This window comes from Cottoperca gobio, chromosome 6 (genome assembly GCF_900634415.1).
Source record: "Cottoperca gobio chromosome 6, fCotGob3.1, whole genome shotgun sequence".
In the NCBI taxonomy this organism is placed as follows: Eukaryota; Metazoa; Chordata; class Actinopteri; order Perciformes; family Bovichtidae; genus Cottoperca; species Cottoperca gobio.
The window spans coordinates 12,632,953-12,649,625 of NC_041360.1; the positions used below are offsets into that span (position 1 = coordinate 12,632,953).

Here is a 16,673-nt window from a genome sequence, read left to right on the forward strand (position 1 = left end):
GGGGATGATCAATAAACGTTTTTATTTAAATGTTTTATATACAACATCATGGTACACAGCAGAATAGTCCAATCACACATACACAAATAAAAAAGGGTTTATCAATGATCTTCCAAATGCTCCCCAAGTATAAGAGCCAATGGAAGTCAATAAACTGAATTTATCACATAATTTGCGCTTTCTTTCTGGGGTGTTGACAAAAAGAAAGTCTGGCACACTGACCATAACTTCCTGTCATAGTTCCTGTTATAGTTTCCTGTTCATGATGGGAGGGAGTATTTCCCTATGACACATAAATAAATAAATTATATAAATTCTTAGTAAATACTGTACATTCAAATTGTAACAACATCTCCAAGTTTCCTTCTATATCATATTGTTTAAATCTAACCACAGCTGAGAAAAACAATGGTCTGGTTTCAACAGTGTGTGTGTAAGGCAGATTGTAATGCTTCCAGTCAGTGCTGGTGTGCAGTGTTTAGAAACTAAACTCAAATTACTATTGTTTAAGACACTTATAAGAATCAGACTACAGCACATTGTAATTCTCCTCTAAAACAAACACCTCACAGACATTAACAGGACTTCACACTCTCACTGAATAATAATAGTGTCTCCTGCAGATAAGTATTATTTCTGTGTTGAATACTGTTTTTTTGGCACATTTGCAAGTTTTGATTATGCGTACTGCAATTCTGTTCCATTGTACAAAAGCTGATATTTATCCTGTATTTAACTGTACCAATACGCTTGTCAGTCTAACAACATTACCTAAATGTAAAAACAGAAGGATGTCTGAGGAAGAACTATTCAAGTCTCCATTTTAGTGTTGTGGCTGGTTTGCAGATCTTAATTACAGTGATGAGAGATGATACTGTGTGTACTTGTTAGGTGGTGATTACAGGAGGAGCAATGTAGTTCACACTTGTTGTATTAAAGCAGACTTTCCCCTCAGCTCTCTAAGGCTAAATACCTCACAAGACGTGAGTTTGTGACAAGACTGTGTAAAGTGTCTTAACGATTCACAAAACACTGAACTGTAACAAGAGATTCATACACATGTAGCTTCTCTTCTTCAAAACGCTTTGTAGAAGGGCATTATGCCACTGAGTCACCGTGGGGAAATGACTTCCTCCAAGAGCAAATACTTCAAATGAAACCACACAAACACTTGTGTTCACTGATAGTCAAATATTCAGGACTTTTACATTGCATAAGCAGCACACTGAGAAATCCCATCTGAAGCTGAACGCTTGAAAAGGACACATTTGCTCCATTAGCTGTTGATGGCAGTTAAAAAATATACATATAAAAATCTTGAATATACTTGGAAAACATTTTGGCACTCCCTCAAACTGGGTTTCAAATCAACTTCAAGGAAGTCCATACTGTACATATTAAGAGGCTGCGTTAGTAATGCAATCAATGCAGAAGTCTTTGTCAGATGTCCATCCCGGTGTCCTCTTAGAAGCACTGCTTGCTGCTGGTGATCGTCCTATCTGTTGGCTGAGCCCTGTGTGGAGCAAACAACACAGTGAGGCGTGTTGTTGTCCATCACTTGGGAGCTCGGGGTCTTGCCGTTAGTCGGGCTACACACAGGAACGCAGCTGTTTGTGAGCCTGCGTAGGTACTCTGCGTGGACAGGCTTGTGGCTCTGCAGCACCCTGATGGCTTCGTCAACTTTGAACCACTTCCTCTTCCGTCCTGTGAAGACATTCAAGTAAAGATAAGGACTGATCAACTGGTAGAAGCTTAGTGTTGTGCTTATCATCAACAACCATGGATTATACTAAATGGTTGGCCGTTGTTGGTATTGAGTATTGGGTACAACAAGAAGTCAACTACTCTAATTAGTAGATCGACAGAAAAATATTTTGATGATCGATTTATATCATATCATATCAAACTGAACATCTTTGGGTTTTGGACTGACAAAACAAGACATTTACAGACATCACCTTCGTCTTTAAGTATATGGGATGGGCATTTTTCACTCTTTACTGACATTTTGTACACTAAACAAATGAATTGATAATGACAATAATCATTAGTTGCAGACCTAGTATCTGTCTGTACCAGTTATTTACATTATTTCTATTTTTATCACTATTCGGTTTTGTATGGTTACGTTAAATATGTTCCTGAGTATATGCCTATTATGCATGTATATTGTATTTACTATATATTTACCTTCTAGATTGATGCAGGCATGTATGTATATGTGGATATACAGTATATACGTTTACACGTAATGACGTTGGGTAGGGCTAAATGTGACCTCCTCCATATTTATTTCCGCTGCTCGATGTGAATGTACCACATGTTGAGGGATTGATGGGTGGCCATATTGTTTGTTGTATAAATTAATATATATCAAATTAAATTAAAAGTGCAAGTGTTGAAGCTAGAGATAAGATACCTCAACCTCAAGATGCCCTCAACTGGTTGAAGCTTGGTCTTGTGCTGCCATCCCTCATCACGCTTAAGAATGAAACTGACATTCTTCTAAAACTCTGCAGCCGTGTTACTGTGCCTCTGCGCCTTAGCGGTGAGTAAGATTGCTCAACAGGCAAAACAACCTTTAATTACTAAACCACAATATTATTAAACATGCTCAAGAACAAACTGTTCAGCACATGCTGCAGCACCAAAGTCAGAGTGGAAATGGACATTCCTGACCTTCAGTTAATGTTTACAAAGCCCTCATGTCACCAAATCTTCCTAAAAAGACACCTTCAATAAAAAAAGATGTGTCCAGTAAACCGTCAGCTGGGAGTTATTTTTATATATATATATATATATATATATATATATATATATATATATATATATACTATATATAACTATATATATATATATACTATATATATATATATATATATATATATATATATACTATCTATATATATATAACTATATATATATATACTATATATATATATATATAACTATATATATCTATATATATATATCTCTCTATCTCTCTCTCTCTCTCTCTCTCTCCCTCTCTCTCTCTCTCCCTCTCCTCTTCTCCCTCTCTATCTCTCTCTCCTCTCTCTCCTCTATCTCTCTCTCTCTCTCTCCTCTCTCTCTCTCTCTCTCTCTCTCCTCTCTCTCTCCTCCTCTTCTCTCTCTCTCTCTCTTCTCTCCTCTCTCTCTCTCTCCCTCTCTCTCTATCTCCTCTCTCTCTATCTATCTCTATATATATACATACACTTCAAACCCATCATCTCATCCAATTCTATTCCTAACAGTAAGGAATTTGGCATGGCCCGTGATTATCATAGGGTGGTGTGAGAGAGGGGGGGACCGCCACTTTATGTTGACACCCTGAAGTGCACCATCACTGGCCTTTCAGGAGAGAGAGAGAGAGAGAGAGAGAGAGCGAGAGCGAGAGCGAGAGCGAGAGCGAGAGCGAGAGCGAGAGAGAGCGAGAGCGAGAGAGAAGAGAGCGAGAGCGAGAGAGAAGAGAGAGAGAGAGAGAGAGAATTAAACATGCAGGGCAAGAGAGGACACGTAAGGAGGGGGCTGTGGTGAGTGATGATAACTGGAAAACAACTGGGCGAAGCAAACATTCCTCCCTCTGGTGAACAAGCTAAACTTTATTTATATGGGTGAAGGGAGTAAATTATAACAGCTACTTTTTTCCAGACCAGCTTGGAAGAGCTAACATTTTAAGTTGTTTTTTTTTCAGTGATGGGCCAAAAGTTGAGCAATGGAGGGAAAGAATATTCATTTTAGGGCTGATAAATATTGTTTTTATCGATAATGTTTGATGTCTGAATACTGAAAAATGCTCATCATAAAAATCCAAAACCCAGGGTGACATCTTCAGATGTTGTTTTATCCAACCAACGATCCAACATCTGTAAAGTCAGTTTACTATCAAAATAAAAAACAGAAAGCAAAACAACGTCAAAGTTAAGAAGCTGGAACCAGAGAATGTTCTGTATTGAAAAACTACTTAAAACGATTAATAGATTTTCAAAATAGTGGCAGATTAATTTTCTGTTGATCGCTGTAATAAGTTACCTCCAGAACATTGTCGATGCAGTGGTAGTTAATTTTAGGAGGACAAGTTTTTGCTGCATATTTTCGGTGAGTATTTTAGGACGGTAAACGCTGTAGATCGGCTGGTTTGACGTCATAGATAAGTACGTGTCCCAGTGTCTCAGTTTACAGAGAGAGGACCGGATGCCCCGACGGTCTTTCTCAACCATCTCTACTGTCAAAAAGACAACATCAATTCAAATTGATTGAGAGTCAGAATTGTTGAGCACGGAAATATTATGATTTGTGTACTGATATGAATAAATGTTTTAACCTAAATAACATTTATATCATTTCAATAAACCCCTGGAAAAAACTAATTTGTTGCTTTTTTTTTTCTTCTGTGTGTAGTGATACGATGACAAAGTGAGACTTAAACTTAGAGGCATACCAATGTTGACAGAGTCCTCCCAGTCCTCCAGTGTCTCCGTCACCATGAGGGTGTAGACGTACGTCCTGTGCTTACTGTCTTTATTTTGCTGCAAAGGTATAAATGAAGACACTACTTAATATCCCTGCAGTAAACTGTGTCAATGTAATGCAAGCAAAGCATTCATATATAATAAAATACATGATGTTAACTAGTGCTGTACAAGTAAAAGGGAATGTTATTGAAATCGCAATATGTACTAGAGCAAAATCCAAATTGCAGGACGGGCAATATTTGTTAAAAAGGCAAAATATGTGTCAAAATACCACTTTATTTTATTTTTTATGAAAATAGGAATGATGCAAAAATGCTCATTCCATCCAATATTGTGAATCATATCGCATGTATTACTGATAAAGCAGCTAAACTGATACAGGTATGTAATCTGTGTAATATTATGCATTATATGCCCCGTCAGAATCTATTACAATTTTCCATGAGTACGACAATCTTACCTCAAAAATCCCGAGTAATCTGCCAAGCCTTCCCTTCACACCAGCCTGCACACACGTGAAGAAAACTAATCAAGAGTCATTCATTACATTTACATTTGAGTGACCACACAGTGTTGTATATCGCCGGCACTGACCATTACAGGCTGCAACTCATTAAGTACGAGATAAAGATATGAATCGTACTAAAAAGGCTGTAACTGTGCAATGTTTTCATACAGCTGCAACACAGTGGGAACGTGTAACCTGGTACTTGGAACAGCTTGTCCCTGTTCTGATATGCACGCACATTCTCAGTTGAACATTTGTCTCATTTAGGACAGGAAACCTTGTAGCAGGGTACCATCAGAGCATTGCCATCTGCTTGTGGGGCAGCATAGGTAGACCTAAAGATAGTCTGAGTGACAGGATGAGCAGACAGGGGGGCTTAAAACAAGCACAGTGTACAAGTCATGATTAATTTCTGCTTATGCACAGTTTGTGACTGATTTACTTGTAGAAGACCATGCTCACTGAATTTAGCTGTGGAAACGTCATCACCTCACTCAAGAGCAGTGGTGCTACAGCCTGGTAGGGCTGCACAATGTATTGTTTTTGTACCTTCATTGCGATATGAACACAAAAGATGCGATATTGCACTTGGAGTTAGTTTAAAGAGAGCATCAGTGGAAAACTGCATTTTAAAATGTAACTCATTCTTTCTCTTTATTTGTGACTTTTCTGTTCAGTTTGAAGTTCAATTTGTTCATTTAAAGAATCTTTTTTTCTTTTTTTAAACAAGCAATTTGTAGTATTTTAGGAGTGAATCGTATATTTTCCTCATGTCGTGCAGCCCTACAACCTGGGGGGGCGGGAAATCCACGAGAAGTTCAAAAACAAATGAGGTCACGAGATACAAACCATGTTTCATTTTCTGAACACATACTGTTTTAACCTTTTCAGGGTGCTAAACATATTCCAAGCCCATATTTATTTTAACTACTCTCAAACTTATAAATAAACTACAGCCTGAGATGACAGGTCACAAGTAGAGAGCTTTGATCACAAACCACCATATCAGAGTGTGTCCATGAAGCTAGGCAGCTTGTGGAGCATGCTCCAAGTCAGCAGATACTGACGGCATGTACATATAATCAACTTTTTGTAAAAATAAAATAAAAAATAAAGATCTCCCTGTTGCTGGCTGGCAGACACTCCAATGTGTGGAATATTTCAGACTTCGCCTCTCATTTCAGAACCGCCGGGATCAGTAAGGACGTCTAACCAACAGACTAACAACAGACAATCAATCACCCTGAGCAGAGCTTTGTGCTATTATCGTCTTTATGGTATATTGTTTTTGCAGTGAATGAACAAAACATCCACATAATTTCAACCTAACAAATAGAAAAGCAAAAACATTTCTTTGTATGTTTCCCAAGATCTCCCTTCAGCAGTAACCACCATTTATTTTTAACTTTGTGCAAGTAGAAAAAAAATCAAACATTATTTTTTTAGTTTTTATGCTATTCACTTTTGAGCATACTGTAACTATGTCACTTTTCCAGTGTGCACACATTACGTACTCAGAACCTGCTCAGAACACAGCTGTTTTTGTCAATATGTCACCTTTTATTATTCTAGTGATGATACAAAACAAGATATAACAATTATATTTGAAAACCGCCCGATAGGAAAGACAAATCTCACATCTGCACAAATTAAAACTATCACATTGACATTGAACTCGACAGCAGGGTATTAAACATGACGTTTGGAATTGTCACAAGTTGGTTTGCAGCTCATCTATATTCAGGTACATGTCTGGTCTGGGAGGCACAGGATGTGGGTAACTGGAAACCCTTTCCCAAATGTCACTGCCATACTTCAAAACTGTCAGCACACTTCTATCCAAGGCAGAGACTCAAAGCGCACTCCAGTCCAGCCACTAGCAATCCCATTTACTAAACCACAGAACAATCAACTGGTAATTCGTCTATCATTGCCAAATATTTCCATTTGTCACCTGAACCTGGCTCGTACAACAGACTTTAAAGACTTGCTGTCAAACTCGCTTTATGTTTATGATAATGATCATTTGTGTCTGTGAACATTAAGTGAATATAAGCATAAATGGTTTCAGAATATGCAATGCCGACCTTTCAATTAAGCATTTGTGCCAGTGTTATGTGAGGTTAACAGGTCTTGTACGCTGTTTTTGCAGATTTTTAAAATTGCATTATCAACCACAACGACTTCTTAGCCTGCTTTATGTTTTTTGTCAACGTTATCATCACACAATGCAGTCAGAGTTGTGAAAACGTTCTTACTGATGCGTTCACATACTTGTGGTAAGTTCCAGAGACATTTTGAACACATGACAATATCCATGTTTTCTACTTTCCTTTTATGACAACATAGCTTTTGAAAGCAATGCTGTTGATCAGCTGACTCTCATAACTCACATGTTTGAAGTTCCCACAACCAGTTGAGCTCACAAACAACAAAGTCAAACTTTCACCTGCATTGAATCTCAATCTGCAAAGTAACTTTATGTAAACAGTACAATATTTCCCTCTGAGATGTTGTGGAGTGAAGTATAAGGGGAAATATATAGTACCTCAAAATTGTAAGGAAGTACAGTTACTTTCAACCGCTGGTCAGCAGTAATGTCAAGTATATGTAATCTGTTGTTGAACATTCAAAAACACTATGGACATGTTTTACTGGCTGCTTTAAAGTAGTGCCAACTAAAAAAACAATATAGAAGAAGCGCAGAAGATGTTTGTGCCGGTTTTCTTCAGCGCATGAGCTCACCTCTTCGTACACCTCCCTGACAGCGGCCCCACAGGGCTCCTCCTCAGGCTCCATTCCTCCTCCTGGCACGATCCATTGGTCTGGATGGCGACTGCTGCTCACCAGTAGCACCTGCCAATGAGAAAGGCCTTCGTCAGGTGCCCGCTGCAGAGTTCTTAGTGCCAAAAACATGGCAACGGCATGCCCTACTTTAGACTCCGCCACCACGATAGGTGTCTGGTGGTGGCCGAGTGTGGTGCTAGTCATTCAGCAGGATGTGTATCGAACATCTCGCATGTCATGCCAGTCATTCACTTCATTTGCTTAATGCAATATGAGCGTGGTAAGCATGTACCGCTATTTGCCACATAACTAAAATAAGTAAATGAGAGTAACTTATGTTCGCTGGTAGATGTTCCCAGCATGAAAAACGCAAGCCGATACAAAAACCCGCCATTTTTAGATTTACTATTACCGTGGTATGAAACATTACATTTGATATCATTTTCCCAACACTTAAGCCTAACTCACCTTTCCTGTCCTGAGAGTTTTGCAGTCTGAGATGTGACCACAGGAGGATACAATAAAAGCATGACCTGTAAAGAATATCTAATATTTTAGGTGGACTATAAAAATATAAAAAAGGCAAAACAATTCAATATTAAGACGAACAACAACCTCAAAATAGAATAGTCAAAAAACTATTTCATTCAAAACTATCTGAAACAGTAACTAATTGCTATACAACATGAAAAAAAGATGACAAATCAGCAGTCTATGAAATAATCCAACTAAAGCCACACACTATGATTGACTGACCACAAACCATACCTGTCAACCCTCCTGCTTTTCCCGGGATTATCCCGTAATTTTACTTCTATCCCGTTTTTCTCCCGTTTAAATATTTTCCTGTAATTATCCCGTATTGTTAAACTTTCAAAAAAAAAAATAGGCCTAATTAAAAAGTGTAAAGTGGCCTCCGGTAGAGCAGGTGGCTGTATTATGTTTAACTTTAGCTGTTTTAAACGTTATCCGCCAGTAAACGCACAGAAGAAGAAAACAGGAACAATAACACAGAAGAAGACGACAACATATGGATGAGAGTCACAGTGAACGGGAGATAGATGGAGACGCAGTTGTACCTGCCAAACAAGTTAAAACTTTATGCAAGTACCAAATGGGAGGAGACCTTCCCTTATTTAATAAAAGCAGAGTCGGGCAAACTCGTGGTTTTTGTAAAGTGTGCCATTCAGATGTTAGCATCGCACACAGCGGAATAAGCGATGTTCGCCAGCATGAAAAATCGTCCAAGCACAAGCACACGCCCAAGAGCACAAAACATTCACTGTCAATGACTTCATGACAAGAACTGTCGGAGGCAGAGCAAGAGACCAAAGCTGAGGGAAAGATGTCGATGCTTTGCGCCAAAAATAATGTAGCCTTCAGCTTCTGCGATGATTTCAGTCGCAGTGTCGTTGGACATGTTTCCCGACTCTGCCATCGCAAGGAAGTACTCGTCGGGGGAAACAAAAGCCACACAACTCATCAATCATCAAATACATTGATGATAATAACTCATCAAATAAAATACATACATCTTATAAACATGTCTGTACAATGTATATACCCGTCCCTTATGCGTTTACGTTTACATTGGTGGCTGAGAGCTGTTAAGATATGGGCGGAGTCCGGCAAAATAAATTCCCTTATTTTGAAATTCCAATGTTGACAGGTATGCCACAAACCAATGCAGTTTAATCTTTTTTAAGGATGGTGCCCCTCCAGAGGTGTAGTCACTTTAAACCCTTTCTGGCATCACACTGACCCATTACATCCATGCGTGAATACTTCCTGAATCCTTTCAGACCCGTGACACTTAGTAAAAGCTCTCTTGACAGCAAAGATTGATTAAAAGCTTGCACCAAAAGTCAGCATACGCTGTAAGCTGATTTTTGCATGCTAGTTTATACACTATAGGGGAACACAACTGTCCCAGCTGAGGTTTCCCAATGTTAAGATGTCTCTGCATTCTTCCCGAGACCTGATAGTGAAAGCATTGGCAGATTTGTAACAAGCACTTCATGGCTGTCAAAGGCGTTCTACATTGCACAGAAATGACTGTGATGAGTGAAACTTTACGCCGATGACTTGGCTTGTAACTCAATTCTGTAAGCAGGTCAGGAGTAATTCTCAGGACTCAACCTCGTCATGAATAAGCACACTACAACACTACAACCTAAAACTGACAAAGAGCTCCTGTTTACATGTTTACTTGCTTTGGATCATTGATATAATTGCTTAAATGCATGTGGGTGTCTCTGTTCTCGCATTAACAAACTCTCTGGAGACCGCGTGACTTATTCTTAACACAGGCAACTCTGTCAATATTTATGCATAGATAACAGGCCAAGTTAGACGGTACAAGTCATTTTGCCATCAGGAACTGAATCTGCAGTTAGATCTTTACCTGGCTGTTTCACTACTCTACTCTTTATAGAGCAATTTTAAGTTAGGGAAGATATCAACTTTAGTGCATGGCTCACATTTACAAAAACGCAAATATAGATGCCAAAGGATGCTAAAGAACAACGCGTCCCATGAGGCAATCCTGCACCTTTCTACTTTGATTTTTACTTAGATCAGTAATGTAGCAGAGCTTTTCATTTAAGTCCAGCTAATCTAGAATACAGTGCCAATAAAAGTACATTTGGTTTTATTGTCTTACACAAGCAATGTCAAAGTGAAATCAGATCGCTACAAAGTGATCTACCGGTAAATCAATTCAAAATATAGGCCCTATATATACAAATGTAATTCATGTCCAATAGGAGTGTTACACTATATGTGACATTGATGTGGTGTAAAGAGTTTGCTTCGTGATGACGAGGTGGTAACTTAATGGCTGCAGGGGATGAGAGCAGTCTCATTTGAATCTGTGCCCTGCAAGAGCCCCACAGACAGTGCAGAGCCCTGGGGGCTGTAGAGACACTGGTAGCTGTCTCACTGATACAAATGCATGCGCAATTTCACACACACACACACACACACACACACACACACACACACACACACACACACACACACACACACACACACACACACACACACACACACACACACACACACACACACACACACACACACACACACACACACACACACACACACACACACACACACACACACACACACACGCTTTTCAAAAACCACTGGATCAGCAGTCGCCTTCTGAATGAAAACAAAAGAGCTTAGCAGAGGAGGTTAATGACCCCAACAGGCAGCACACACCTCAGTGAGAGCACATCCACATCAGCTTTAAAAAGGTGATCAACACCTCATCACAATCCAATCCAATTACAGCAATTCCCCTCCGTCCCACCTCTCCCCCTGCCCCCTAATGGACCTGGATGTAGATTGTTAATTTATATATTTATTATTGTGCGTTCTTTTTTTTTTTTTATACCTCTTTTACTTTGAAGTCATCCTGTCAAATATTTTTCTGCAGACCTGTTGCTGGACTGAGCTGACATGTTGAGGAAGTGACTGTTAACCAGCCATGCAGACTGGATGGATAGTTTACCACATGATGTGTGACAAATGCAATCAAAGCACAGACAGTGAGAATTAAGGATGATATCAGGATGGAATGAGACCATTTCATCATCGCCCAGTGCAATCAACAATATTCAAAGTGACTTTTAGCATATGTCAGCACTCCGTCACATACAAGCAGGAGAGAGGGAGAGATAGAGAGAGGGGGGGGGGGAGCCGGCGAGAGAGAGAGAGAGAGAGAGAGAGAGAGAGAGAGAGAGAGAGAGAGAGAGAGAGAGAGAGAGAGAGTGAGTGATTGGGAAGAGGAGAGGGAGGGAGCACGAGGAGCGGGAAAGTAAATCTGTCAGGGGACAGCAAGTGCCTGCACCTTGTTTCTATAAATTGCAGCTGATATGTCACTTGGTGTTTTGCACATAGTTTAACACTCAATCCCCCCAGCCAGCCCCCTACGACTCCACTCCCCCTATCACATGTGGTGCTGAGATGGACCACCGTCACTAGGCAGACACGCTCCGTTATCTCGGATAACACCTTCCCTCAGTGCAACTTCCTCCATATTAACTCTATAACTAACCCAACTAAAAAAAAACTTTATTTCAGCAGCATCGGATGAAAATAATATACGTTTTGGAAAATGCCTGCACTCTTTAGATGCTTTTATGTTGGCTGCAGAATGAGTGTAATGGGAGACATATTAAAACCTGGTCATTTGTAATGTCACGGTGCATATACTGTATATCACTATTTGAAATTCTCTAAAGTTCCTCATCAGCCACATCAACCTGTTAGGTAGCAGGATGCGTTTGATGTTAATATTTGAAGTGACAGGTCACATTTGATGTTTGACTATAGAAACTACTTGGATTTAGAGGTGAGCATTTTTGAGTGGGTGTGTGAAAAACTGAGCAGATGTAGGACAAGTCCTGGCTGCCTATTGTAATTTTGCTGTATGACACATAATTTAATACAGGAAAAGTTTCTTCTGACAGGCTATCAGAGCCTTAAATAATGAACAATAAACTATTGAAGGAGAATATAACCAAGGAAATTCACATATGTATGCATTATACTATACTTTCAATTCTTGCATTTATTTATATACTGTTGCCACTCTATCTGCAATGTTCATTTCACCTTTTAACAATGTTTACTATTTTATATATGTTTACTATGTTGTATATTTTTGAGTAATTTGCTCATTCTCGTATAGTTTATTTAGGTATTTATCGTTTTTCTATACTCGTATTGTTTACTGTCTGGGAGTTCGACTTGTATGCATTAGACAAATTTTGCAGAACTGCATCACAATCATACTACAGTTAAACAAACACAATTGCACATGGGATATTATAAGAAATGCAGCAGGACTGGCATGGTGCCTCAGCAAAGGACAAGTGGTCACAATGACATGTGCTGATATGGAAATTACCCTGTACAATAACCACATCAGCTGATGCCAGTGCAAGTTAGAAAACAAGCACCACCTTTGTGCATGAATGTAGATGCAATATTTTAGAATGACAGATGGCATTTAAAGGTTAAATGTGTAATTCTGAGCCACCTGCTCCAAAGAAATAGGGGGGAGTGTTTCACCTCTAAAGTGGGTCCATACAATCTCTAATGTTCATATTTTAGTTGTAGTAGTTTGGCACATTTATTGTATTCTAATTTAGTCTTCATATTGTGTGAAACTGCTAAAACTCTGATCTTCGGTCAAAAAACATTTGCTGTCTTATAATCTTCACGTGGGGCTGATCCATCTGTGTTTACGGGGCACTAACATTAACCGGGGCTGTAGTCCATGTAACGTTACGTTAGTTTGTTTATTGGACTAAATACAAAGTGGCAGAAAATAGAAAATGATGCATATTCGTCTCGTCTTCCCGGTGGCGGCGCAGCCAGGTGAGCATCCCGCCAGAGGAGTAGAGAGGTCGGCAGAGCCGGCACTCTGCAGCCGCCTCCGTCAGACGGATCCCCAGTCAGCGGCCAAAGAGTCTTGAGCTCAGCCAGAACAAGTCCCAGCACTGGCAGTTACAGCTCCCAGGTGCTGTGGCTGAACTCGAGCTAACTGCTAACTAAACAGTGACTCACTATCACCTCTAGAGGAACAAGTGGTATTACAAGACTGGACGGGCCGAGGCTAGTCAGTTAGCATGCTCATTTCAGTAGATATCTCTGCAACACAACACATAGACGTCTTTGACATCAACACTGTTACCTCTTCTCATTCAGTTTATAATGTTAGTTCATTGTTTTAAGTTTACATTCTGGCATAACTTACACAACCTTTAAAGGCTGAGGTGCATTACATACCAAGGTGGCACGAAAGTTTATGATCACATGCAATATTAGACCTATGAAATGCAACTGTGGTTGAAGAAATATGTAATCAAATACATTATTGAGGGTGCAGGACTGTCAATGACAATACTTCAGCCTGCACAGTTTGTAGTGCCAGGACGCAATGAGGATGCCTTTATGAATTACGAGTTATAGACAGGAAATTCAAATGATGGGTCTCCTGCTGTGTGCTGGGTACAGTGAGTGCCAGCTTGTAAGACCCCTTACTGTTTCATGTCAAATATTTTGGATTTCAGCCAAGTTATGTTCACCTCTGCTCAACACACCAATTAAAAACACGAGAATGGACTAGCACACGCAATATTAAACTCGGCTTGCGGTATGTGACATGTCTATTAACTACTGATAAAGACGAGTAGCCTGCAATAGACAGGCAGAGTTCAGGAGTAACATGGAGACTTTGTCAACAATAAAGCCTGGTAGTAAATGCCCACTGCAAACAGTTTAACCAGCGAACTTCAGCGTCGACGGACACATCTCTTACCTCGTCCTCTTTTTCGTTTTTAAAACACACACACGCTGCTCTCCTCTTGAACCCTTCGCCGTCGTACGTCCTGGTCTGGTTGGGCTTAAACTTCATCATTTATGTTCCCAATCGTCGAGTGTCTGGGAAAATGTTGGTAAAAGCGAAAATCTGGATTCAACCAGACGCTGAAGAAAGTGGCTTCGGCTGTCCGAGAGAGAGGCAGAGCAGGAGCGTATCTCCCGAAGTACTCCCAACTTTAAACTTCTTCAGATAGTCCCAGTTACAAAGTGTGCACTCGATTCATTCATTCCTGGGCAATGTCAGACTGCTTCTGGTCGTATATGGTACCTACCATGGTGGTTTAGTGCCGCTGTCAACACGCATGATTCAACAAACTCGCTCCCATCTGTGCTCGGCGAGGTGAGCTGCTACCAGCTGACCTGAGAGCTGCGCAACAAGCTGCCGGTCAGCCCCTACGTTACACTGAGTTTCATGTTCATCATTAACAACACGATTGATAAGTCAAACATGGATCAAGTATTTTCATACAGCTGCCAGCAGTAGTAGTAATAGTGAGTAATGCCTTTACAAATGTTGCTTTCAAGTGCCGCGCATGAGATCTTCAACCTTAAACTGAGATACATTGAAGATCATTTCAGTGCCTGTTGGTATAAGATACAAACAAAGCAGGACAACCTATAGTAACAGTTTGTGATATTGGAGTTTAATTTCAGAAATTATTATTTTAAAGTATTTCTATTATCATTTTTACAACAAACATACATGCCACCCTCCTCCATCACATGTTTTAACAGCAGTAACCCCCCCCCCCCCCCATTGTGTTTAAATGATCTAACCTCTTATCTCCTGTTACATATATAGAAATACAATTATTTTTAAGAGGAGAATAGTAGGGGGTCAATCATTTTCACATTGACATCTAAAGAAACAAAAGTAGACAAATACACCCTAAACCGATGCATACATATACAAATCATACCTCTTATTCCTTGCAGCACATTGGCATTACTTTTGTTTTTATATATCAGAAATGACATGCCGGCTAAACTTATATATCGGCAACAAAGGTCACCAACAAGCGACAAAGTTTCCACTCGCATTTGGATTCTGATTACCAAACTTCCCACAATTGCTGAAGGAAGCATAAGGCCGTGCCCTGCGGTTTTAAGGTCAAATAAAGAAAACAATGTTGAGTTCAGTGAAGCAGCCTTGTGGTAAAACTCAGAGGTTTTTTACGGCAGCACGCTAGTTGTAAGCCTGTAATGTAGGCCCACTGCTGAGTATAAATGTCACAAAGCGCAGGGCTTCCCTCTAGTGGATGTGCACTGTCTCTAAACAACAGAAAGTGTTCAAGAGTGAAAATGTTTAGAGGCGTTCAAAAATGTGCGATTAGCTGAATATGTAGTCTTCATTGAAGACTGTACCAAAATCAGGACATGGTAGACATTAATAACTTTCGGACACATATCAGGCAGAAACCAGAGCAAGAAAGTGTTTTTGTTAAAGGAACAAAAGTCTTGATTGTTATGTAATTATCACAACAAAAGCAGCACTATGCTGCTTACATACATGAGGGATGAAAGGTACCATATCACGCTCTGCAAAGACAATTACTAACTGTGTGATAGTTTTAGGCACAAAGTTTAGAGAACAGTATGACTTTGGGTGGGTAATATATCTCAGAAACATTTTTTGTTATATTTGTTGAGATACTCTTTACGTCACGACAGCAATCAATAAATCAAATGCTCTGACAATAAAACGATAAGAAGAAAAAAGAAATCCCGCATACGTGGCTGTAGCAGGACTTTAATAAGTTTGACCTGCCTGTACCTACCTCACTCCCTGCGCGCACTCTGCCCGTCATTGCAGAAGAGTTGGCAACAGTGTGTTTCGGTCGGATAGTTTTAAAAACTAGTTTACTCTTGCCAACTTCTCCGATGTTACCTACCGAAGCTTTAATGAGAGTATCTTTCACTGCATTAAGGGAGAGTCGTAATTTCATGATCTACTTTTTGCGTGCAAAAGTCAGACAATTGTCTTAGGTTTTAATGTGTAAAATCTGCAATAATAAATGGTACATTAAAATAAATCATATCACATCCAGACAGGACACGTTTACATAAAAACCCAATACACAATACAATCTACAGTAAAAGAAAGATGAATGTTCAGTAAAAATGTAAGAAGTCATAATTTACACAATAGAAGCATACATACTTTGGCGGTTGCAAAGCGTCGACCATTTTAAATACATAAAGGCATTTAAGTACTGTATTTAAAAGTTTTTTGTTACTTTATACTCCTATTTCACAATCGGAGGGAAATGTTGTACCGTTTAGTCTACTGCATTTATTTAACAACTATACAGTAGTTACTCGCTTCTTTTCTCAATTTATACAAAACATATGCTAAGAGTTCTGCACACCCACACAGCTGTTTATATTTATCATGGCTCATTAGACCTCAAGTTGAAGTTGAGCTATGTCGAATATGTGAGCATACAAAATCCATGTAGGCCTAAACTAATAGGTGATAAAGATGTAATCTGTCCGTCTGTCCACAC

General features: G+C 39.5%; 1 protein-coding gene across 2 annotated transcripts; it reads right to left on the bottom strand.

The window, feature by feature from the left end:
* Nucleotides 1-3: 3 nt before the first annotated feature.
* Nucleotides 4-14,564, bottom strand: nudt4a (nudix (nucleoside diphosphate linked moiety X)-type motif 4a). 2 transcript variants are annotated; one of them, XM_029433441.1, is made up of 5 exons: nucleotides 14,439-14,564; nucleotides 7,729-7,839; nucleotides 4,936-4,980; nucleotides 4,442-4,529; nucleotides 4-1,704 (listed from the first exon to the last, which is right to left on the bottom strand). In XM_029433441.1, the coding sequence occupies exons 1-5, from the start codon at nucleotides 14,439-14,441 to the stop codon at nucleotides 1,496-1,498; spliced, it is 456 nt and encodes a 151-aa protein (XP_029289301.1). In that variant the 5' UTR covers nucleotides 14,442-14,564; the 3' UTR covers nucleotides 4-1,495. The 2 variants fall into 2 exon arrangements, with proteins under 2 accessions (XP_029289301.1, XP_029289300.1); XM_029433440.1 differs by having other exon boundaries at nucleotides 14,105-14,546.
* Between the last annotated feature and the right edge of the window lie 2,109 nt (nucleotides 14,565-16,673).